At 41.0% G+C, this 23,298-nt stretch overlaps 1 protein-coding gene across 1 annotated transcript in view; it reads left to right on the top strand.

The window, feature by feature from the left end:
* The first annotated feature begins 209 nt into the window (after window positions 1–209).
* The window catches only part of LOC126635650 (vitellogenin-1-like), a 58,859-nt gene continuing 35,770 nt past the window's right edge, over window positions 210–23,298 (top strand). Inside the window, exons 1-7 of the mRNA XM_050307070.1 lie at window positions 210–274; window positions 1,677–1,815; window positions 15,637–15,744; window positions 16,790–16,810; window positions 19,654–19,905; window positions 22,076–22,237; window positions 22,929–23,080. Coding sequence (XP_050163027.1) covers window positions 210–274; window positions 1,677–1,815; window positions 15,637–15,744; window positions 16,790–16,810; window positions 19,654–19,905; window positions 22,076–22,237; window positions 22,929–23,080 — 899 coding nt within the window. The remainder of the gene's footprint in view (window positions 275–1,676; window positions 1,816–15,636; window positions 15,745–16,789; window positions 16,811–19,653; window positions 19,906–22,075; window positions 22,238–22,928; window positions 23,081–23,298) is intronic.

Below are 23,298 nucleotides of genomic sequence, written 5' to 3' on the forward strand. Positions count from 1 at the left end.
AGCAGGCGTATGAGAACACTAAAGCTGCGTGCCCTTATTGATTGGGGTTTAGTGAAATCAGAGTAAAAATTCATGTACCAGCTGATTTTCAGACAGGCCCTACCTCAGAGCATTTCACTGATGGATGTCACCAAACAGGAGGTCACCCCACAGCACAGGCACCGGGCTGAGCTGTGCAGTGACTTCATTTGTATGCAGCAAGGACAGCAATGGGGCTGCCTCTGGAGGGAACAGTCAATTCTGCAAACATTTATGACACTGCAGACTGGTCCAGGCGAGTTTACCTCGCCCTTGTCCGTGTAAAATGTTTTGTCAATCAAGGTTATCCGGTCAGAGCTCTCCTGGAGTCTCAGCACTACCAGCTGAAGGAGCAAAGGGGCGGAGGGACATCACAGAGAGTCTTTATTATAGTGTGTCTTGTGGAATGGATTTCAGAAAAACCACTGAACCAAGGCTTGGGATTTCTGACCCCAGTTTCCAGGGATTGCTTTGGACAAACAAGAAACCTTTAGTCTTTCTGTGTGTTGCCACAGCTTAAGAACAGGATGTAGATCTTCTCTCTCCACGGTGTGGAGTCAGATCAGCTCACTAACGGGACCCTGATCTCAGCTGGGGTCTACAGGCACTGCCCTGTAACAGGTTGAAAAATGAACGTGGGAATAAACCCTTACTGAATGTTTGTCTGAATAAATTACGTGAGGACAGGAAAGGAGAAGTAGATGAAGGTGAAATCTAAGCCTGGATTATCCACATCACAGGCCTTATTCCTGCTCCATTTTGTGAAAGGTGCCATCATTACTTGTTCTTCTCTTTCTTCAATTTTAGTTGTGATGCTTAAGTGCCTATTAGTCAATCTTTTTTTTTTTTCCGAGTACTTTGTATTTCATTTTTTGATGCCTTTGATTTGAGAAAATACCTCAAACCGAAGTTAAAAAATTAATTCAGATAACATTAAACATTTTTATTTAATCCCAGGCGATATTTGTTTCCATTGTGGATAATTCCAGGAAAACAGAACTAGGTTCAGATGGACATGAAATTCCTCAGGAACTTCTAAGAAATATCAGTGGTGAATCAGAAAAATCAATTATTTCCACAGGGCTTTTCTTAGCTCTTTATTCATACAACCTGCACGTCTGTCATTCCTTTCTCGACCTCTTTCATTTTTATTTTTTTTTCTTTTCTGGTACCTGCCCCTCTTCTTCTGAGATCATTTGTAAGAAGTCATCTCAGATTTGTATTTTCAGATGTTCTGCTTGTTATCTTACAACCTGCAAACAAATAATCTTTTGTATCTGCTCTATCCCACTGAGGTCAAAAGAACAGCACACTTGGATTAGTTGTCCTCCACAGCAGCTCTGGCTTTCCAAGTTAGGCTGAAGTCCACATTCACAGCTTCCATTTTCCCTGGATGAGTTTTGTAGACACACAGTCACACTAAGTCTGGGCCTGCTCAACGTTGTGTGTTTATTCCTCATCTGGGAATAGGAGCACCGGCTTTGCTCGTGGAAAGGAGTGAATGAACTCATTTGCAGGTGCAATCTTAGTGTATCCTTAAACTGCTGGCCTCTTTGCCTTTCCCACTTCAGTTTTATAGTGCTGGGTTGGGTTGGGTTATTTTAAAAAAAATAAGTAGTCCAAAATGTCCCCTAACTGAGATCTTTTTCGTTTCCCAGAATCTCTGTAACTGGACTGGCCCAATGCTTAACAACAACCAAGAGAGGAGGAGAGCAGAGCAGAAAGGTGCACAAGGACCATTTGACCACTGGCATCTGGGGATCATTTGACCACTGGCATCTGGTTCTGAACCTCAGGGTAAGTGTCTGTATTCTTTCTAGCAAAGTAACTTCCCACTCGTGTAAAGTGCAGCACAGCAGAAAAAATTAGTAACAGTTAATTCATTTTTTTGTGGAGCTCCCCACTGCCAGAAGTCAAGGGAGCAAACAAGAACACAGTGTAAGCCACAGTTCACATGGTTGTGCTACAGATCACAGAGGCAGCTGATTGATGCAGTGTGAGTTTACCCTCCAGGATACAGCTGAGGTTATTGGTGGGACAAGCAACTGAAGATTGTGTTGCAGCTATTGGCTTCATTCATGAATTGTTAATGTGGAAGAATAAAAGAATTCACTCAAGGCAATCAACTTCCCTTTAAAAATACAACAATTCACCCCAAAAGAGTGAAAGAAGGCTTAAGTGATAAATTGCAGGAATATTACTTTCACATTTGACACCCATTAGCCCTGTTTTATATTGGAAAAGTAGTATCATTAAGCAAAGTAGACAGTGCTTTACAACTATTAGCTTATGAAAAGATCCAGCTACTACATAAAGATAACTGTTATTAAATAAGAACATCTTGCAAAGCCTTTAAAGGATAAGAAGCGAGAAGAGTTGTCTTTGGTAGTACAGGTCTTTTCCTACCTGCTTTCACAAAAGAAAGCACACCCCACATCTTTGAGATGGAACAATCAGAGCTATTTGAGTGGAGAGGCACTTAATGGGAAGCTCCATTCCCTTAGCAATAAATGCATGTGCCTGTATAAACTGAAGGAAGTTCTTGTCCTCCTCCAAAAACATCAGAGTGAAGGAATTACTGTGTGTTGAATTCCTGCTGTGGGATGGTAGCAACTACTCTTCCACCCCAGGAGGAACCACAGAGCAGATGTAGGGTGGTCACTGTCCGGTTCTCCAGGGTTAAGGACCAAACTAAATAGTGCCTCCTTCATCCTTGCCAGCCTCTCAGGCATAAGTTGAAACCATTCAGCAGCAACTTTCATCCCATGGTGCTTTTCCAACACAGATCATAAACACTCACTCAATCTCATAATGCACTATCTCGTAAGCTGTTAAACAAAAAATATGTGACCGAGTTTCAAAACCCCTGCCAAGTAAACCTTACTCCTAATGTCCAGAAACTGCTGTCCTTTCTGCCTAATTGGAGGCAGATAAAACCAGCTTCTCACCACGTTTTATCCATCTGTAACACGTCTTCCCACCACATTATACCCCAAATGTGCCTTAGAGAAGCGAGAGTGTAACACTGATAGAGAGGGGGCGGTTCATTTTCTGACCTATGCCATCATCTCCCTTCAGAACAAAAAGCATGTATGACTACTGAAACCATTAGCCCTCATCCCATGTGCCAGCTGATGTCCAAGAAGCAAGGCACAGCAATATTGCAGGAGCAGGGATTTTTGAAAGGGAAGGATGTGAGAAGCAGGATGGTGAGGACTGCATGAAGCATCAAACACAGGAACGAGGTGAAGGGAATTCAGAGCGAGGGTTAATTCTTGCACCGAGTGCTGGCTAGAAAAAAGAGACTTAGAGCTCTCATCCTTGCTGCTTCTTATGCTTTCTACCTGCTCTCTGAACTCTGGATACTTGACTACCTAAGCAGGTTTTTTTTTCCCTTAATCATTAGGCCTATATTGGGGTTATTTTTGAGGTGAAAACAACATTTTCTAATTCCCTGAGAACTTTCTGTTCCAGCTAGTGCTAGATGGTGAAGTGGAAATTGCTTAGGATAAGCCCTTCACCATCTGCAGACCAGAATATCTTCACCAGCTCATTTTCTTCCATCAGCTCCTCCTTTTTTCTGTTTTCCCTCACATCTCTGGTTCATTTTCTTCTTTGCCAGCCTTCTCAATCTTGGTCAGCAATCAGGAGCTGTCTGCCCCCAGCATCACAACAAAGCTGAGTGCAGAAGAAAATCTGTGGACCCAATCTCACATCTTAGATAAGCTCCAGCAACCAGGGGAGGCTGGGAAAAAAAAACCAGCAATATTTGTTTTTGTTATTGATCAGTATTTCTAATACTGAAATACCTCAGCTTTTCAGTCAAGATAGATATTTCTTTGAGGTAGATGCTGAGGCTTCACCTAGTAAGAGATTTTCCCTGTCTTGAAACATTTATAGTCCAACAGGCATGACATATTATCCACATTTTGTATTAAGTGTGATTTGCTCCAAGACCAGCATGGATCCATAGTTTGAAACTAGTTCTTCTCAGGCTTAACCCAGTGCCTCAACCACAAAACCAACTTTTTGGACTGCTGCAGGCCATTTAGCCCTCGGAACTCAGAAATATTTCACAGGGGTTTTTTTCTTAGTAGCTGTAAATTGGGCCTTACTGAAGCCAGGGTTGTTTCATACTACTGGGGTTTGTAAATTTGCAGTGTTTTGCCATGTTCGAATTTAAATTTATATGCCACTACAGCTTTTCTGTGCTAAATAAGAAAGCCATTTTTCATCAGTGCTAAGCTATTAAAAAGGGTTAAAAAAACAGGTCCAGAAGTGCACTCCCCCTTAAACTGCGCTGCACCAAGTAACTCCAACTTACTTTGTTTGCCTCCTCTTCAAATCCACATCAGAAAAGTTAGAAAATTATCATTGCTGACAGGTATTTTCAAGCATGTCCCTGTTTTGTATGAAGCTTTTTACTGGAGCTTCTCAGTAATCAGGAGAGGTGCTACTTGGACTTTCAGATGCCTGTCACATGCATATCTAAGTGATCCAAATTGTATCTCTGTATAGTACAATTATGCTTAATGTCACCATTCTACCCCCCATATTTCATTCTGGTCTGAAGTGAACGAGCAGCGCTTTTTCCCCAGCCAAGCATTCCTACAGCTGTGCTGTAAATTTGAATTTGTACCTATGTCATTTTCTTCTACACCTTGCCCAAGTTTTATTCAAGTTATCCATCGCTCTTTTCTTCCCAAATCAAGGGCATATATTATATTTGCAGTTGCCATTGGATTGACAGCAAGGGTACTATTATGTGTTGAGCAATCTGGAAAAGTAGGTCACATAAATTTGCAGAGTGCAGTTTGCTGAAAACCTGGGCACATTTACATAGATCATATTGTATGGATTTCTTGTGAGCATCCTTTGCCCATGTTGTGCTTTAGAATGATGTGGTGGTTGGGAATGTTCTTCTAGCCAAACACCCTTCATGCTTCCTATAGGATTATCCTGAGGTGGAACTGGTGAGCCTTGAAATTTAAGTATAAATGGAATAAAGTAACTTGAGGGATAATAATATAATAAAGATTGTGGAAGCATATACCAAAAAGAGCAGGGATTTCAGACTTAATTTATGCAACTTTTTATCAAATATAATTAAACGGAAGCCAAGGGAAAACTGTCTCATCCTCCAAATTCTTCTGTGGCTCTCACAGCGCATCAATGTGAGCAATATAGAGCTATATATATATATGTGAGCAATATAGAGCCTCAGCCTTACCCCACTGATGTAACTCTGAATTATCAGGTTAGATAGAGGCAAATTTGTGCAAAAATCTATAGCCTGTGTTATTGAGGCCTCCAGTTTAGGCACCATAATGATTTCTTTTGGCCTGCGAACCTTTGAAATCATCATTCTGCTTTCTAAAGGAGACTCTTCAGCATCTGGAGGTCATTGCATTGGGTTACAATTGCAGCTATGAAATGACCAGTAGCAAACCAAACACATTTCTTTTCTCTTTTCTGAAGCAAGCTTCTTATGCTGCAGACACTGCTTCTCTCACTCATTATAGTGAGATCCCTTATTGCCCAGTATTGTACTAACTCTGTCTGGTCTATTGTATTGTGATGACACTCCTTTGCCCATTGTATTAGGTTAGCACCTCCTTGGCTATAATAAGTATGAAAAAAAAATTCAAGGTTTGACTTGTCAAATGGAACTTTTCAGTGACTTATTAAAAGAACCCCTGCGGTATTTCAAAATGCGGGTTTTCTGTCATCTAACTAAAAGATCCCTTTAGAAACCTTCACTTTTTTTTATGTGTGTAAAGACAATTTCTTCTAGTGAAACTCTTTGATTCTTCCCTGAATGAAATCAAGTGTTTTAAAACTTTTTGAGGTGCCCCAAAGGCTCCCTTCTATACCGTGGAACGTGAAAGACTGTGAACCTCTCACATAATCGTCACACAGACACTTTGCAGTGTGCTCCTGGCAGCAATCGTTCATTACATACTGCAGGCTTTCATAAAAAAAAACAAAACAACACCAACAAACAGAAGAAAATCAGGGAAGAGAAAAGCTGTGAACTGCCTCTTTCTTGATTGTGAGAATTGAGGGAAAGCAAAGCCGGAGAAAAAGCAGTTGTCAGAGATTGCTAATGAAGATATGATAAATTGTTGCTGGACAGTTCTTACCTGGTGGAATAGAGTCAGAAACAGAAATGTGAAGAGAGATGGCGTCCCTGTTAACCTCCTGCAAGCAGATACACCTTAAGTGTTGTTGTCTCTTGTACTTTATAAGCAAGCAGTGTCATGTATTTGTAGGAGTGGAGCTCCTAAGTCACCCTTCTGCTCTCTGCTCAGAGCAACTTTCCTCCTACCACAGCACGTGAATTGCTGCCAGCAAAGCCAATTGCTGCAAGTGAAGCAGTCCTTGGACTGTCTTCTCATATATTTGTTGTTTCTCTCTTTCCCTTTATGCCTTGTACTGTAATGCTGAGGTCAGGTTGGGGTTTTGTTGCCTCTTCGCATCCCTGCCAGCCGTTAACATCCGTGGCATTCAACATAGCGTACACACAGGGAAGGTAGCTCTGCTTTGGTCTTTTGGGGGGTTCTTTGGCTGGGTTTTTTGGGTTTGGTTTCGAGGAGGTTTGTTGGTTAGGGTTTTTTTGCTTATTTATTTGTTAGTAATGCCTATGGGGAACACAAGGCCAGTTTTGTGAGTGATCTGGGAAGACAGTGCCTCCCACATCTTGTGTGAGTCCCCAGAGGAGGGAGGGGAAGCAGTACAGGAGTACACATCTCTCTCCAGTTTTACTCAGTCTTCCTTGAAGGCCCCATGAAGCAATGTAAATTAGTGAGAGGTCCAGAGGACTGCATTTCAGGCTGTTTAGGAGACCAAAAAGCCATTTAAGGGATGTTGTTGCGCTCATTCGACTTTGAGTTTGAGACAGAGTCACTGTGTCTACAATGCCACAAAACAAGAGGACAGACTAAAAATGGTGAGAGATGATAGAATAAATTTTCTAGATAGGAAAGAAAAGCCAAGTGGGAAAAACAGAATACACGAAATTCAGAGCTCTTCCAGAAATGCAAGACTAAGAGAAAGAAAATATCTGAAGCTCTCTTATATTGTCCTGAAGGATCCGTGAAAGGATCAAAGAGAAAAATAAAGGGGGTTTCTTGGTTCCTTTTTTTTCTGCATTGTACATTTGCTCCTGGCTTCAGATAAGAGACTACTGAAGTAGACACCTTTTCCCAGCCTTCTAAATGGACTTCAAAATGAAAAAGTAGAATTTTCTCTATATCTCTATCATTTTATTGTGTAGCTTCAAATCATTCTCATTTGTTTCCAGGGTAATTTTTACTGTGCATTTATTTCAACTGTTTACAATTTCTCTATCTTCTTTTACTTAAAAGGGCAAATCCAAATCATTTTTCCCCTAGACAGAGAGATAAAAATAAACTACTTAATGCTGAGGTAATAACACGGACAAAATGTCACCCACGTCTTTCAGTTTAAATCCCTTTTTCCCTCATGTTATTTCGATCTGCCTACTGAGGAGGCCTAAGAGTCTCTCTGTAAAAACAATAGGTTTCCAATTAAGTGTCATTAGCGGGACAAAACCACCTGTTTTGGGTTAAAGATCTTATAAGGCTCCAGAGCAAAATGAGTGACAGTGAGGGCAAAGTGCTCTGACGAGAAATCGAACAGCTCCTTCCCTGGGAAGTTCCATCGTCTCTTCCCGCTCTCCCGATCAATCTGGAGCTGCTGTCAGCATCTTGTGCGCCTCATGCTTTTTAGCAAAGTACACTCCCCTTATCTCACGGGGTTGGGGAATGCCCTCTTGAAAATCCTGGCTGCTTCTCTGAATTCTGAAGGCCTTTCCACAGGTCCAACTGTTCTTGTGAGGAAGAGGGAATTTGCCCATTAAATGGCGGTAAACTCTTGTTTGCTCTAACTTCAGGATGGAAAGACAGGCTGTTTCAAACCCATTGCTAAACTGCTCCTTGGAGTCAGAGAAATGTCTCTAGAAATGCCCATAATGGTCTTCATTTCAATGTGCTTTGAACCCCCTGCTTCAGTAATCTTCCTCAGTGCTGTGGTTGGCTCACGTGCCTGTTGTTCCACATGTGGTGTAGACAATTGTGTCATTTTAGAGCCTATTAACCACTAACTTACAAGTCTGTGGTAGTTTTAGAGGCTTAGGCCTACAGCCTGTTTCCTTGGTTTGCCTTTTTTCTTGTTTCCCAGGTGACTGGCCTGGCTTTTCAAGCTGTGCTGTGAGGTTGGTTTCTTTTCTGTGCTTCACTAAAACCGAGCATTTCTTACCCCCTTTCCGGACATTGCCTAGGTCTTGTTGCTTGCTCTGTTGTCACTCCCTTTTGTCTTTTTCTGTACATTTCCCAGCGTGTTGAGTGAGTGAAAATTTACAGATGGAGGTGCTGATGTGCTTTCATGTAGAGCATGTATTTTCTTTTACAGCTGTATGTCTCTTGATTTAATTTGCCTTTCTTGATACCAGCAGTTACTTTTATGCCTGGAAGACGAGCCATGCCCACACCCCTCTGTAGTTTCTCCTAGCAACATTTCTTTCTAGATTGGTTGGTGAGGAGAACTGAAAGGTTATAGGGCTGCCACCTTCCAGAAAGACACTGAATTATTTAGTATCAACACTTCTACCTAAGATGACAGCATCTTTTGACTCCGAGTTCAACAGTGGCACTGCCATCATCTGCTCGAGCACACTGCTGCTGCAGAAAGCCCAGGAGCTGTCTGGAGAGCCTTAAATTGGGCAGACTTCAAAAAAATCTTTAATGCTTAAAAATAATAGTTACCCTGAGAAAGTTATTTGAGCTTTTTGAACACGAAAGTCCTGTGTGAAGGGTCTTGGCTGTGTTAACAGGCGGTTCTGCTGTGACTCTGTGTGAGATGGCAGCCACTGGCACCTGCAGGGAAGAGTAGAGGCCTGTGGTGGCTGGACCAAGAACACAAGTGGTGTAGAATGTTTGCATAACTGGTTAGGAGGTAAAATAAATATATGTGTTTAAATGCATGTATTTATTACACCTTATAATGGTATATGGTGCATATATTTAGAAGTGCACAAGTACAGAAAGGAGTGGTAAAGCTGACATGCACTTCAGAAAACTCACACATGTGTGCATCCAAATAGATTTATTTGCTGTAGGAAAGGCCTTAAATCAATCTTTAATTCAAGGAAGGCAAATTTCAATTTACTTTTACTTCCAGTCTTCATTTTGAGTGTCCCAGTCTCCAGAAATTCTGGGGAGATGAATAGGAATGCCTGAATCATGTAATAGACTTCTGGTTCTTTGAGTTTTGCAGTGTAAGTCCTCAGAGAGGGTTTATGCACTAATAATCAGTTCAAAGGAACTTAGTTTGTTGTTGGAAAGTCTCTAGGATAAGAAGAAGTTAGCATCAACATCTTCCTGTGTTAAAAAGTGTAAAATACCAAACACAGAGCTGGAGTAAACTGACCCAATTCCATGTAATTTGACTGAGCTACAGCAGTTTATTCCAGAAGAAATTCAGCCAGTGAATTAATTACAACTAAATTGTCAGAGGGGAAAGGAAAGCCAACAAGATAAGACTGCAGAAAATGTTGATGGAATCTCTCTGGCTTCCTTCCATTGCCTTCTCTGAAGAATTAAAAAATGGATAATTATGTCAATATCATTTGTTGATCAGCACGAGCATTCCTTGAAAATTAAATTCAGAATTCGCTTTCCCAGTCATTTGCTTTCAAAAACCAAGAAAATAACAATCTTCCTAATGTTTACACAGAATCCCAGCATGTGCTGAGTTGGAAGGGACCCACAAGGACCATCCAGTCCAACCCTCAGACCTGCACAGGCCCATCCCCAAAATCACCCCCTGTGCCCCAGAGGATCATCCAAACCCTCCTGGAGCTCTGGCAGCCTTGGGGCTGTGCCCACTGCCCTGGGGAGCCTGGGCAGTGCCAACCACCCTCTGGGGGAAGAACCTTTTTCTACTATCCAGTCTAATCCTGCCCTGACACAGCTCCAGCCATTCCCTGGTCCTGTCCCTGGTCCCCCACTGAGAAAAGATCAGTGTCTACCCTTTTTCTTCCCCTCACAAGGAAGCTGTAGACTGCAGAGATTAAAAAAAGGAAATTAATGCAGATATTACTATTAGAAAATAATTAACAGTTACAAAATTGGATGGTTTCTGAAATAAAGTCTCACAGAACTTTTTTTAATGCTCTGAGTAGTGCCTATGTTGGAGCAGATTTTTAAGCCCTATTCATATTAAGAACTATTTTATATCCTGAGTGTTTGCACCAAAATTATAGCAAATTCTCAGAGAGCAAATTAGTGTCAGCATACAATAGACAGAGCTCCAGTTAAACTCCATGAACAGGTACCATTAACTTCAGTGCAGGGGAGAGAGAGTAGAAAGCAAGGGCCTGCCTTTAACTTTTTCCTATTTTCATACTAAAAAGCCTTGAAAATAGAATTTGAACAGTTACACATTAAGGCTGCACATACCACAGTAGAGAACGGCATTTGCAGGAAAAGACAGTCTTTATCATAAGTGTTAGAGTGGTTCCCAGTCAAATGCTTCAGAGATTTTCTGCAAGATGGGAGAAAATGTGGCTGCGTAAGAGTGTAAGACATCAGTCAGCTGAAAATTGCAGGCCTGGATCTGCATCTAGATGCCACTTCTCCTGGGTATGCAAATTTGTTCAGCCTTCATTCTTCATACTAGGGGGATAAAATTAAATCTTTATAGTCTTACCCAAAGGTTATGTTCAAGAGTCATTTTGTCCTCTGAAGTTTCTGGGCAATGTCAGTTCCTAGTCCTGAAGTCCTTGAAAAGCAGATATGAACATCAGTGCTCCATTTAATATTTTAAACTGTAACTGTCTTATCCAGAAAATACTATGATTAATACATGTTGTAGTGGGAATAATCATGCAGCAAATTTTTTTCAAAGTAATGAAACAGGGTGCCCAGTTAATTACTGAACTGACTTTCACACTAACTTAAAAACAAAAGTGTGCTTTTATTTTTATATAATTAAGCCTTTTATACTTTGGAAATCATAGTCATTCATTAAATACTAGTAGGTGATTTTGCCTTTTTCTTTTTTTGTGAGGGTAAAGTCAATGCCTGTTGTTTGAACTGGCAGGGTATTATCTGCTCCTTCCTTAGGAATAATACACTGCTTATCTTATCTGCCCCATGACCTGATGTCACAGTGACCCAGTGCTCTGAAACTAAGGTATCACACACCTCATATATCCTGTACTGAGAGTAAGTTCATACTGAGCTGCCTCCTGATACCATAAACCTATCTGGTACTCTGACACCAGAAAGGGATCATCCAGATCTATCATGTTCTTGCAGTGGTTCTGTGATATGAAGGAATAAGTTACTAAGATGAAGGTCCATGAAACCAAAAAACAATCATCATTATACCTGAGAATATTGGCTTCCAAGAAAGAAAACTTGGTCATTTGCCCTTCATTCTTAAAGAACTTTGCACATTTTGGGTGGAACCAGAACATAAGTAGCAATTTTGAGAATTTATTATGTATTTGTGCAACTCCACACTTTGAAAAACAAAAAATAACAGTAAGTCCAATTCCTTCCTTAGCAGAGGCTGAAGTTTTGCAACCCTAATACACTTGGACTGATGTGAAGACAAAAGACTTGAGAGTTTTGTTCTTTCTAAAATTCCTCCACCAATGACTCGGGCAGTGTCCCTCCAAGGATAGAAGGGTTACCCCCGTGAAGGATGAGCGGGGATCATGGGTCATTTTCTGAAGTGGTGACTGTTTTATGTGTTCACAGTGCCTCCTGAAAAAGAGGGGTGATGCTGAGTCTGCTAAACCAGGAATCCTCACTTCCTGCCATCCACCCTGGGGCAGTGGGATGCTCTGGGATCTCCTCACCTCCCGGCAGCAGTGCCTGAATTTTCATCACAGCAGACATTACAGGAGTATTTTTCCCTCCAGGTAAGTTCCCAGCCATGACAGCTCTAGCCAAGCATGCAATTCCAAGCAGTGTCTCAGCCTATTATACAAGGCCTACAGCCTGTTAGTGCACTGCACAGAGCTCTCCATGTCCTGTACATGTTCCATCCCCAAAGCGACTGAGCTGGAGTCATGACACTGCTAAACTTCAGGGCTGCCTGATTTCCTATCAGCACCAATGCCACAGGAGCTAATCACTCTGTGACCATGAAGTCTAAGCTAGGGTTAAGATAAACTTGGAGAAGTTATCTTCCAGCGCAATGGAATTACACAGCAAACACAAAGTCCTCAAATATGACACGACTCAAATCTCAGATGGCTAGTTGTCTAACATTTAACCCCACTGAACGACTTGGGAAACAGTATATGCTGAAAGGGCAGGGGAAATCCTGAAGCCACTTAATCAGCATGCTGGCTGATGAGCCGATGATGGTAGCAACAGCAGCGGACTGTCAGGCTTCAGGCTTTTCCATATTTGAATAAAAATAAAATCCTTTGAGCTTCTCAGTAAAGCCAAGTTGTATCAAAGCAATCTGTTTCCAGATTGAGGATGTCAAAGTTAGCTTCCATGCTCTTCTTCCTAATTTCATTCTTCTGTCTGGAAATGACAGGCAAATCCACGCTGGGCATCAGGAACAGTCCCACCAGCTCATCCATGAACTGCACAAAGATGGGGCTTTATTTTAACAGCATGTGTTAGCAAAAGAGAAATTCATCAAAATAAAATTCTACAACTATTCTATAAATCTAGACCAACAGCATCTCTGAAAAATAAAAGAGGTAGAAATGCTATTTATATACTCTCTAGCTTTTGGTATATGCATGGTTTCAAAGCTTGTATCCAATTCCCACAGTTATCGCTCCTTTGGTGGTGTGCCAGCATCAAACTGGGAATTGGGGCCTGTTGGTTTCTTTCTAGCAAAGGGAATGGAAGTCAAAAAAACAAAAAGCACCTTTTAAAGCAATCTGATGTAACAAAATCCCTTTGTGGATGTCCTAGAATCAGCATATGGCAATTTAGCCCAACCTAGAACACATTCTTATTCATTAGACAACGTCTCTGGAGAGAATATCAAACATTATCTTGGAGGGTTATGCTACACTAACAAATGCCAAATGTTTTGAGAAAAAAAAAATCAAAGGATGAATGTTAAAATATGAAATAGGTGCGAAATTTTCTTTTAGAAATCCTTAGAAACGAGGAAAGCTGAGGGCTAAAAATCACTTTGCTCAGCCAGCTGATTATATCTATTTTAACCCCACTGTGGTTGCTCGGGAGCTGCTTTGCTCTAATCCCTGCTTTGTCGTTAGGATATATATTAGCAGGATGGAAATGGCATCACTGCACCATAATTCAGCACTGTGAATACAGAACAAGGGGAGTGCAGAGCTATCGCTGGCAGTACAACAGCAGATAATAAGACTCTGTTACTCAAGCAGAATGTGTTATGTAAAGACAATTGCAGTGTAGAAGCAATAGCTCTAATCAGGTTAATTAGGCTGTGTTCATGTTTCATTTATGGTGCAAGTGCCCTGTAAATTCAAAGCAGTGTACCTCATCTTACTGCACTCCTTATAGAGCCATCACGTTCTCTGTAACACTCAACACTCTATATTCTCTTCCTTAAAAGAAAAAAATCCCAAGATACTTCCCACTGCTTTTCAACAATTCCTTTTCTTCACTGTTTATGCCTAAAAGAAGAGAAAAAGGAAAAGATACAGGTTGTGTATAAAGCCTATGCCCACATGAAATTTCCTTCCTCTGCAACTAAATTAGGTGCTTGGAAGATTTTTTTCTGTGGAGGGCCTGTTTAATTGTGGTTTATTTATTTTTCATGTGTTTTCTTGCTCAATAACACGACCTGTTGAATGTTTAAGAAAAATTGTATTGGCTTAAAAAAGTGAGGCTCTCACCTTTCTTCCTTTTATTCATTTCCTTAAAGTGATAGATCTCCTCTTTAATCCCTCAGAACCAGCTGGAATGATGTGTTCACTTTGAAGAAAGGATTAGAGCCCAGTGCTGTGACCCTCAAACTCTAGCTGTGTCTCCTCTCCACTTACTGCATCTGTTAGACTGTTCCTTTAAAGTAATAATGGGTACCACAATTCTGAGATCACTTGCTCTTCTCCCCCAAGAAAACAAACCTGGGTAGAGAGGATTTATTAAAAAGAGAGAGGACACGCTGCAAATTAAGAGAGCATCGAAGCCTGCACCATCTTAATTATTATAGCTCTTATTTTAGCAGTCAGGTATCTACATGCTGATTGTGAGCTTAGACTCAGTGTGCTTCATTAGAAAAAGAAATGCAGTATTTTCCCTACCCATTTAGAACAAATCTATTCATATTGCACCTTAATTATAACACCTTTTATTAAACTTGAAAAACGTTATCGCTCCATTTTAATATGTGTGTGTTCCTCACATGGTGTTTCAGGATGCTGTTAATAGCAATGCATAAATAAATATTCTGCCCTATGTAGTTCTATAAATAACATAAATTTTTTTCTTATACAGTCTGTCCTGTGGAATTGAGCTGGTTGAGCACGATAGCACAACATCACTGCAGAGGTCAAGCCGTGGCATTGACGAGCAGTGACCGAAGCAGGAGAGTTTTGCACGTCACCAATTACAGTATTACATTGCTTCTATGCATTTACTTCCATTCTGGCTGGGGGGAAAAAAAAAAAAGGGACTGTTTGTAAGGAATTTCTAACCACTTTTGACAGCACATAGCTGCCAAGGTGTGCAGCTGAATTTCACAGGGCTCACAAGCATGCTGTATCTTGTCATACCTCACAGAACTTAGCATCCTAGAAGAAAACACTGAGGAAAATCCGTGTGCACTTAATTTTTCACCATCTGAGCCCACGCTGAACCAACAATGTAATTATTAAGCCCTTGTAATGGTTCGTATGTCTATCTGATATTTAAATATTTTACTAGACAGATTTCATTTCAGGGAAGGTTTGACTAGCCATCCACTTCTGTATGTTTCCCTTCATGAAGGAAAGCTGAGATATTAAAATCCTCAAGGTTTCAGCAGTGAAGGATCCCAAACGAGGCAGCCCTCGCTTGACTTTGTGGTGGAGCAGAGGGACCAAGGCAGCTGCACCCCTGGCTCCAGCTCAGGTGCCCTGGCACCACAATAATGAACTCCATTATTCCTCAGGCGGGTGGCATCGCTCCAAGTAAATGAAGTAATCATGCAAAGGGACTGTTTGATGGGGCCTGCAGCAAATATATCTTCAGGCAAGGGGGTGAAGGCCTCAGGACCCATTCTCAGGTTTCACCCTTCTCCTCCCCAATGAACAGTGGCAGCAGAGAAAGCCTCGTTCTCCTCCTGGAGGGTAAACCCTGGCTGCCTGCCTATGTGCAGTACTTGCAAGTGTGTTGTACCTTCCAACAGCCTCAAGGAAACACCAGATATGCATTCCTGAGCTCTCCTTCCTGCCTCCCCACCCCCCAAGTAACCCTTGTACCCAGGTGGTTTTTTACGTGGTATTTAATTTACCGTTTGACCAAAAGACAAGCTTAAATTCAAAGTAAATGTTAAACCCTTGCAAAAAAATATGTATAACCGAAGTTAGGGAGCAAGCTCCTGCTGACATAGTTTTGCTAAGGATTGATCTAAATGTTATTGCTACAGGTGGGAAATTCTGGATGCGTCTTCCCAAGAGTGGCAGCAGCAGCAGCCCCACGAGAACCCACTGAGAAGCGCCCGATGCTGCCAACTCATCGGGGTCCATCTGGAAATGTAACTCACTTTTTATCAGGTTCCTCTTATAAACAAAGAAATTCATTTCCCTCCTGCTTTCATAGTCTAAGCTTTCACTATTAGCCAGAGGCTGGTGTGGTGGTCGTGCTGACAAGATTTGCCTTCCCAGGTGTGGGTAAAGGGATGTGTTTGCAAAGACAGACATGGTAAATACCACGGAAAGACAATTTCTCGTTCCGTGCCTACGAGCTGTGAGGTGCCTCGAGCCTAAATCTATGCAACCAACCCCAAATTCTCCTCTAAAAGCAGAGTTTCAGTGGGGCAGAGCAAGGTTTGTCTCCAAAGCTGTGACCCTTATCGAGAGTAAATTATCAGGAGATTGAAGGCACGGCTGGAGAAAAGCTAAATTATTTCAGTTATGATGGAGGAACTGTATTTACTTCACTCAAAATTTAGTTATTATTTTACTGTGTAACTACAATGTAGAGAAAAGAGGGGAAATAGCAAGCAAGATACATTGAAAAGTTAATGTCTTTTTGACATAGAAAGTAAGGTAGTTGAAATCAAGAGGTGATTTGTAGTTGTCAGCATTCATGACCTCAGAAATGTTTATTTTTTGATTGATCAATATGCATTCTAAAATGCACTTATTTGTCAAACTAACATGCCAAAAGAAACATGTGATATCACATGCCTTTATAAAAGAGAAACCCACTACATTCACCTTTACTTTGTCCCCATCATGAGGGGCTTGATTTTAGCCCTGGTTTTAACCCTTGTGGGTAAGTAACTAATTTATTTAATTTGGATGAATTTAAAATTACATACTAATGAAAAGGTTCCAGAATCTAAATATAGCTCACTGGCAAACTGTTATAGAAAAAAATATTTTATGATTTTTGTGTTGTTGTTTAGGGGGAAAAAAAGGCTTTTGGATGGTTCTGAAATAGAAGTTAATTAGAAAGGGTTATGCTATATGTACAAGATGAGACATAGCCTTTTGTACTAAAATACATTCACATTTTGTGGTAGGTTTTCTTTTCCTTTGTCATTTCATTACTCTTTTTTTTTTCTTCTCTTTCAGGGAGCCAGCATCTTAATTACCGTAAGTAATTTTCCTATCAGCTAATATAATTATAATGAGTGGAATTAAAAATAGAAGCTGAAAAGTATATCAATGTTTAATATAGTTTTACAGCAGTTAATTTCGTCCAGGTGCATTGCAAAAAAGAACAAATTCGTGGGGGTTTTTTTGTTCCATATATTCCAATACAGGTGTTTTAATATGTTCTGTACAGTCTCTGTAATATTTCATGGGAACCATTTCTTTGCAGAACCTGATTTCAGTGAAAACAAGGTTTATACATTTGATTATGAAAGCACGCTTCTCAGTGGACTTCCAGAGAAAGGACTTGCAAGAGCCGGAATAAGAATAAAAAGTAAAGTGGAAATTAGTGGTATTGGGCCAAAACTTTGTCTGATTAGGGTAAGAAAATGTATTCAATTTGAAAGGTAAAATTCTCGTCATACTTGACTTCTTTTTTAAACTTTTGGGAAGTAATTAAGTTTCCTCGTGTGTTGTGCTTACTCAGGGAGAATGGAACTGATACTGTTATTTTTTATGCAGTGCCCTAAATTCTATTTGCACTTTGCCAGGTAATTCTCAGCTCAAGCCAACCTTGGGCTTGCAGGATTTCTTCTACTTTGTGGTCAGGGAGACAATGGAATGTAATTTGAAATGCACAATAATTTATTACCGTATCAATCCAATTGTTCCAAAATGTACAACCTAGGATTATTTAATCAACTGATTTCATAACCAGCAGACAAAAGGCTATGAAACATGTGACAGTAGTTGGATGTGATTCAATATTTAGCATAATTAATGTCATCTGGTAGCTTATTTTACTGAAGGGTCCCAAGTGACATTCTTTGTCATCCTCAACTGTATATTTTCACTGCATGCTGAGTAATTACCAAGAGTTTTGATTATGTGAAAAACACTTTTGCCTTTAACAGAAGCCTATGCATGCTTATAATGAGTGTATAGAAATGCACACTTCAACTTCTTCACACAAACTCCACTCAGTCTTCTGTACGTGGGGAAGAAAAATGATCTTTTTAAGAGATTTAATTTGGCAAATTCAAAACTGCAGATTAAAAAAGGCTGGTGACTGTCTGATAAATGCTTTTAAATGCTGCAGCCTTCCAGCCTGAATTACCCTTCTGTTACTAGGTACTATTATAAGTCCATATTACAATAGATCTAGATGGGAAACATTGCTTTTCCATGACCTCTGCAAGGGGATGGATTTTTTTTGAACAAACAAACAAACAAACAAGGAAATAAGAACCACATGTGTGCAGTGGTGAGTAGAAAGCCTCTCTGGCAGAAAGGAGGCAGAAGCAGTCTTGTCCTCACCCCACATCCTCCCCCCCTTCCTGCTGAAAAAGCTCTTAGTGTGCCAGGGTCAGTCTTATCCAAAAATGGACTCTTGTTCCCTAAAGCCTCCCAGCACAATTTCACTGGCCCCAGTGTATTTGTGAAAAGTTTCAGTGTCAGAAATAAATATAGAAATAATTTCAGGCAAGAAAAAAGAAGGGAAAAAAAGTATTTTGGGGGCAAGTTTTAAGCTAAAGGTAATTGTGCATTTATTCCCTTCTGCTATGGGAAAAGTTTATTTTGCTGCTGTTATATTTAAATTAGACAGTTTGGAGGGATGGTTCAGGGAATTAAACTTTCATCTGCAGCCTACTAGTTCACATTCAGCCCAAACAGAAAGCTGCGTTCCCTGGGCAGTTTCCAGCTGACAATTTTTTCATCACAAACCTGCAAGTAAGAATTGCCAGCTGCGTTCAAAACCTGAGCAGACAGCCTAAGTCCTGAGTGGGCCCTGAGGGCTGGGGAAAACTACCTCTCCCTGACCCTGCAGAGCAGTCCCCAGCGTGCCCGTCCGCAGCATGCCAGGAGCATGTCCAAGAGGCAGCACGAGGGATTTGCTCCGGAGCAGCCTCCCCTGTAAGCTTCAGTTACCGGGCTTGGCAGTGATCTCCACCAACAATAACAAAAAAATAAATATGAAAGTGCAGTCTCCGGCGATTTGCTGCGTGAGGATTTGGTTTGTGTGGCTTTTTGAGGAATTAATCCGAGCCTTGCATCGCACGGCCCGCCTGAGGTGTCAGAGAAAAGTCTCTTTAAATTGTCAAAATACATAGAAGGGAAGGGTCCTCGGAGAAACTGAGCTAAACATGCCCGTTCCCATGGGGTAGGAATTATTCAAGTTAAGCATAGTTTAGCACAACTTTCTGCTTGCTTGGATGTGCCCCAGGTTGAGGCTGGAGCGTGAAGTGCAGAGCACGGTTGGAGCCAGTGCCTGAGCCTTCGGTTCTCCAGCACAACACATTTCAATTTCTGTAATCTGCTGTCCACTGCTCAGGCTAATTCTGACTATCTGGCTGGCCCAGCAGCCATGCTGTTATTAGTTTCAGGCTGCTGCCTGCGCTCTGTGACCCCAGCGAGGGAAATGACGGAGTTCACGACAGGAGTTAATGATGCTTTATGCAACATTAACTTTCTCCTGCAATTTCCTGCAGATCTTCCATACTACTTTTGGGGTAGCAACCTGCTTCATGTGGCTCTTCTCTGGCTCATTTCTTCATACAAGTCAAGCTTTGGCAATATGGATTGTCTACGAAACAGAACAGAGTGCAGTGGCTGCAGAAGTATCACAGTCATTTGCACTGCTGTCTTTCCTTTTCTGTGTGGAAATATGTGTATCAGCTAGTCCTGCTAAATGACAGCTTCTAAGTTTTCCCTTTGAAGAGGCTTTGCATTACATAAAAGTGTATTTTGGGTGTGAGTAAGGCTCTAGATGCTCACGTGCACTGCAAAAAAGAGTTGACTGAAAAAAGAGATTAACGAGGAATTCCATTCCCCCGTTGTTGTAGATTCACTCCATCGAAGCAGCAGAGTACAATGGGGTCTGGCCCACGAGCTCCTTCTCTCGATCACTCAAACTGACCCAGGTGCTGACTGGGCAGCTCAGCAACCCCATCAAGTTTGAGTACAGCAGTGGCCACGTTGGGAACGTCTTGGCTCCCGATGCCGCCTCGGATGATGGTCTGAACATCTACAGGGGGGTTCTGAACGTGCTGGAGCTGAGCATAAAGAAGATGCAGCACTCCTACAGTTTGCAGGAGGTGAGATTTTGGGGTTGGCAGTTGGGGTGGCTTTGTAAAACAATAAACCTTCTCTTCAGAGTCTTCTACCGCGTTTTCTGGATTCATCCTTGACATAAACTCCACTAATAAGAAAGACCTAAGCTCGGGAAATCGTGATTCAGTTGCTCTTATGGGGCAACTTTTGATGGAGATATATTTAAACAGGACAACAGAAGAGCGGATTTTTAATCTGGTTGATGAGAGTCTTTCAGAAAATGCATTTGCAGTATTAAATCCTTGGAAAATGTGGCTTATTATTTAGGGAAAGTAAACTCCTGTGAAAGCTGAAGCCTACATAAAATGAAAATACTGCATTAAAACAAGCTTAAACATGCAGCTTAATAGTAAAGCGAAAATAACAGTAATTTGACTTTTTTTCACCAATCTTATACGCTTTAATCTCTTCTAGCTCCTCTTTTAGGAGGAAAACTGTATATATGTCATGGCATTACTGTAATAGCTTTGACAGTTGTAGTTGATGCTCTGTTGGAATTTCCACTGTTTTTCAGGTTTTAATATATTAGTCAAGGTAAATCATCTGATATTGCTATTCACCACAGAAATTGCAACGTGTTTAGTTTTTGTGAAACCGTATTTACATTGATTAGAATACATTCGATTCAGAGATCAGCAAAAAAACCTTGAAATTATTATACTTTCATGTTATTTTTATTGAAAATGTAGACCAGAGTAACTTTAATTTTCTTGAAATTTATTTTCATGTAGGTAGAGTTGTTTCTGGGAGAGGAACTACATGATTTAATAGTTTCACGGCGTTTGTTTTACATAAAAATCCATGTGGTGGAGTTGCATATTCACCATTTTCTCAAATCTCGTTTCACATCTTAATTCTTTCTAATTCAGTTAGCTGTATGTCCAATTCTCTCTGCTAGGCAATAGATGTGACTTCACCTCCTAGAATTATTTCCAAGTTTCCTCTGCTTTTCTCAGATATAGCAAATGATTAACGAGCTTTGGCATCCTTGCTTGACGATCTTGAGTCGCCCTGTAGAGGAAGATAAGCATTATTATTAGTTCCAAAATCTGAGCTGCAGAGAGCTTTAAAGGACTAACCTGGGCAAGTCTCCATCCCATCCTGTGGGTGCAGGGTAAGGGTATCTGAGCTGCACAGAGCCAGAAAGTCCACACAGACTGGGGTCTAATTCTGACCTCCCTGGGCAGGACGTTCCCATTTAAAGTCTGGATGTCTCTGCCACACCCTGCAGTCTGCAGAGCAGCCCCACACCTGTTTATCTGCAGAGCACAAGTCCTTCAGAAAGCTTGGGCAATTCTTATTTCTAGCCCTTCCCAAAGCCACGGTGTCTCCAGGAATTGTGTTAAGCTAAAGATGAAGTGGGGATGTCTTGCCTCCTAATCACCCCATGACTATTTTGCTGTTCTGACATAGCCCAGAGCTGCTCTCTGCACTGGCTATGCTATAAATAACAATGAAAAACAAAATCAGGAAAATAACTCTTCCTCCTAAAATGCAATCAAATATTTTTCCTCTCCAAAACTCTCACTGATTGAGGAGATTTAAGAGCTCTTATAAATGTATATGCTCAAAATATTATTGAAGAGCTCAGCTAAAACTGCAAACTCAAGAAAACCCACAATCAGAACTCTGTTATTCTGAAATCCTTTTTAATTATTGCTGTTCATATGGTGACAGATCATCTGATATTGCAAGGCTTGTTCCATAGGCATTTATAAGCTGTCTATAAAAGCAAGTTTTAAGGGCAGAAGTCATCTCCAACCTTGAAATACTTTGCTGTAGGAATTTCATTCTGACTGATCAAATTATTTTGACATTTTTGTTAATATTCCTCAAATCATATTTCATAATCAACAGCTCTAATGGAAAATTGCTACTCCCCTTTCCTGAGGCTCCAAGTGAAACTTTGGGAATTTTAATTCTCTCAGTGCAACTCTGAGTTGGCTCACTGGAAACCTGTACATGTAAAAAAGAGATGAAAGCAATGATCATCCCAGTTTTGCTTCTGGAGAGTATAATGAAAAAAACAAAAAAAGAGGAGTTCATTTCCATTGGTAATTTCGAAAACATGGAATTAAACAGGAAATTCCGTGTGGTGACTTGAAGCTTTTGCATGAAAGCGAACTTCTCTGATCCTCTTCTCATTTCTGGCAGGCTGGGATTGGAGGCATTTGCAACACCACATATGCAATCCAGGAAAACAAGAGAGCAAACCTAGTCTATGTGACCAAATCCAAGGACCTGAACAGCTGCGAAGAGAAAGTTCAGATTGTCACGGGTTCAGCAAACACTCACCCGTGCCAGGCCTGCCAGAAGGTAAATTAGAGTGGTGTTGTGTATGTGTGGTTCATATCCTTGTGTTGAGCACCATTTGGTATCCACCCTATCTGTTGCTTTGGAGCACTAAAAACGAGGGAAGAGTCAGGTCTGCTGTATCCAGTTGTCAGTATTTTCTTTCTGTATGAAAATCAGCCCACAGGGAAGCAGAGGGCTGTGCTGCAGACTGTCATGCAGGCACACTTCAACCAGCTCAAACTAGCTGGCTTGGAAACCATTAATTATCAGCATGAGTTAATTCACCTACTCTGGTAAGTGAAAAAACAGCCACAGTGTCTGTCCACTTTCTGCTATTCAAGACAGGTACTGCTGCATTTTATCACAATCCTCTCTCTGAAATAAGAAAATGTGTGGTTTATGCAGCTGCTCTCCTCGCCAAATGTGTCTCCTTCTCAAGGGAATGACCAATTACTTCTATTTGGGAAAAAGGAAAAAACAGCTAACACTTCTTAGCAGTAAAAGTAATGGAGGCAGGCAGCGTGCCTGACCTCTCCTGTGGAAGGGAGTGCACAGAATTCACATCAGCTGCTCCTGTGGCCAGTGAACAAATCAGCCCTGGAAAATAAGTGGGTTTTAAAGTGGGTGATGTCATAGCTTCCAGTCACAGAAATTCAGAAGTTCAATGACTTTTTATTTGCTTTGTTTCTTTGCTCTTTTTGATGTTTTAAAGAGAAACAAGAATTCCCGGGCAACTGCTACTTACAATTACAAAATTAAATACACACGCAGTGAGGCCTTAATTACACAGGCTGATGTTGAGGAAATCCACCAGTTTGCACCCTTCAACGAGATAACAGGAGGAAATGCCATAGTACAAGCAAGGTACTGTACATATGCCTTTAATTCAGCAACTAACTCAGCAGCTCGCTAATCTGGTCAAATTCCATAAGCGAAATAAATCCTTTACTTCCACAGCCTATTGTTTGCCAGTATTTAATTACACAAAATCCCAAACAGTTCATAAAAACAGCCTTCACCGTTAGTTGTAAATCTGAAACATGCACATCACTATCCAAATTTTGTTAGCTAAACTTGGCAGG

The sequence above is a fragment of the Myiozetetes cayanensis genome, unplaced genomic scaffold, assembly GCF_022539395.1.
Source record: "Myiozetetes cayanensis isolate MyiCay16 unplaced genomic scaffold, myiCay2020 scf12, whole genome shotgun sequence".
Classification (NCBI taxonomy): Eukaryota; Metazoa; Chordata; class Aves; order Passeriformes; family Tyrannidae; genus Myiozetetes; species Myiozetetes cayanensis.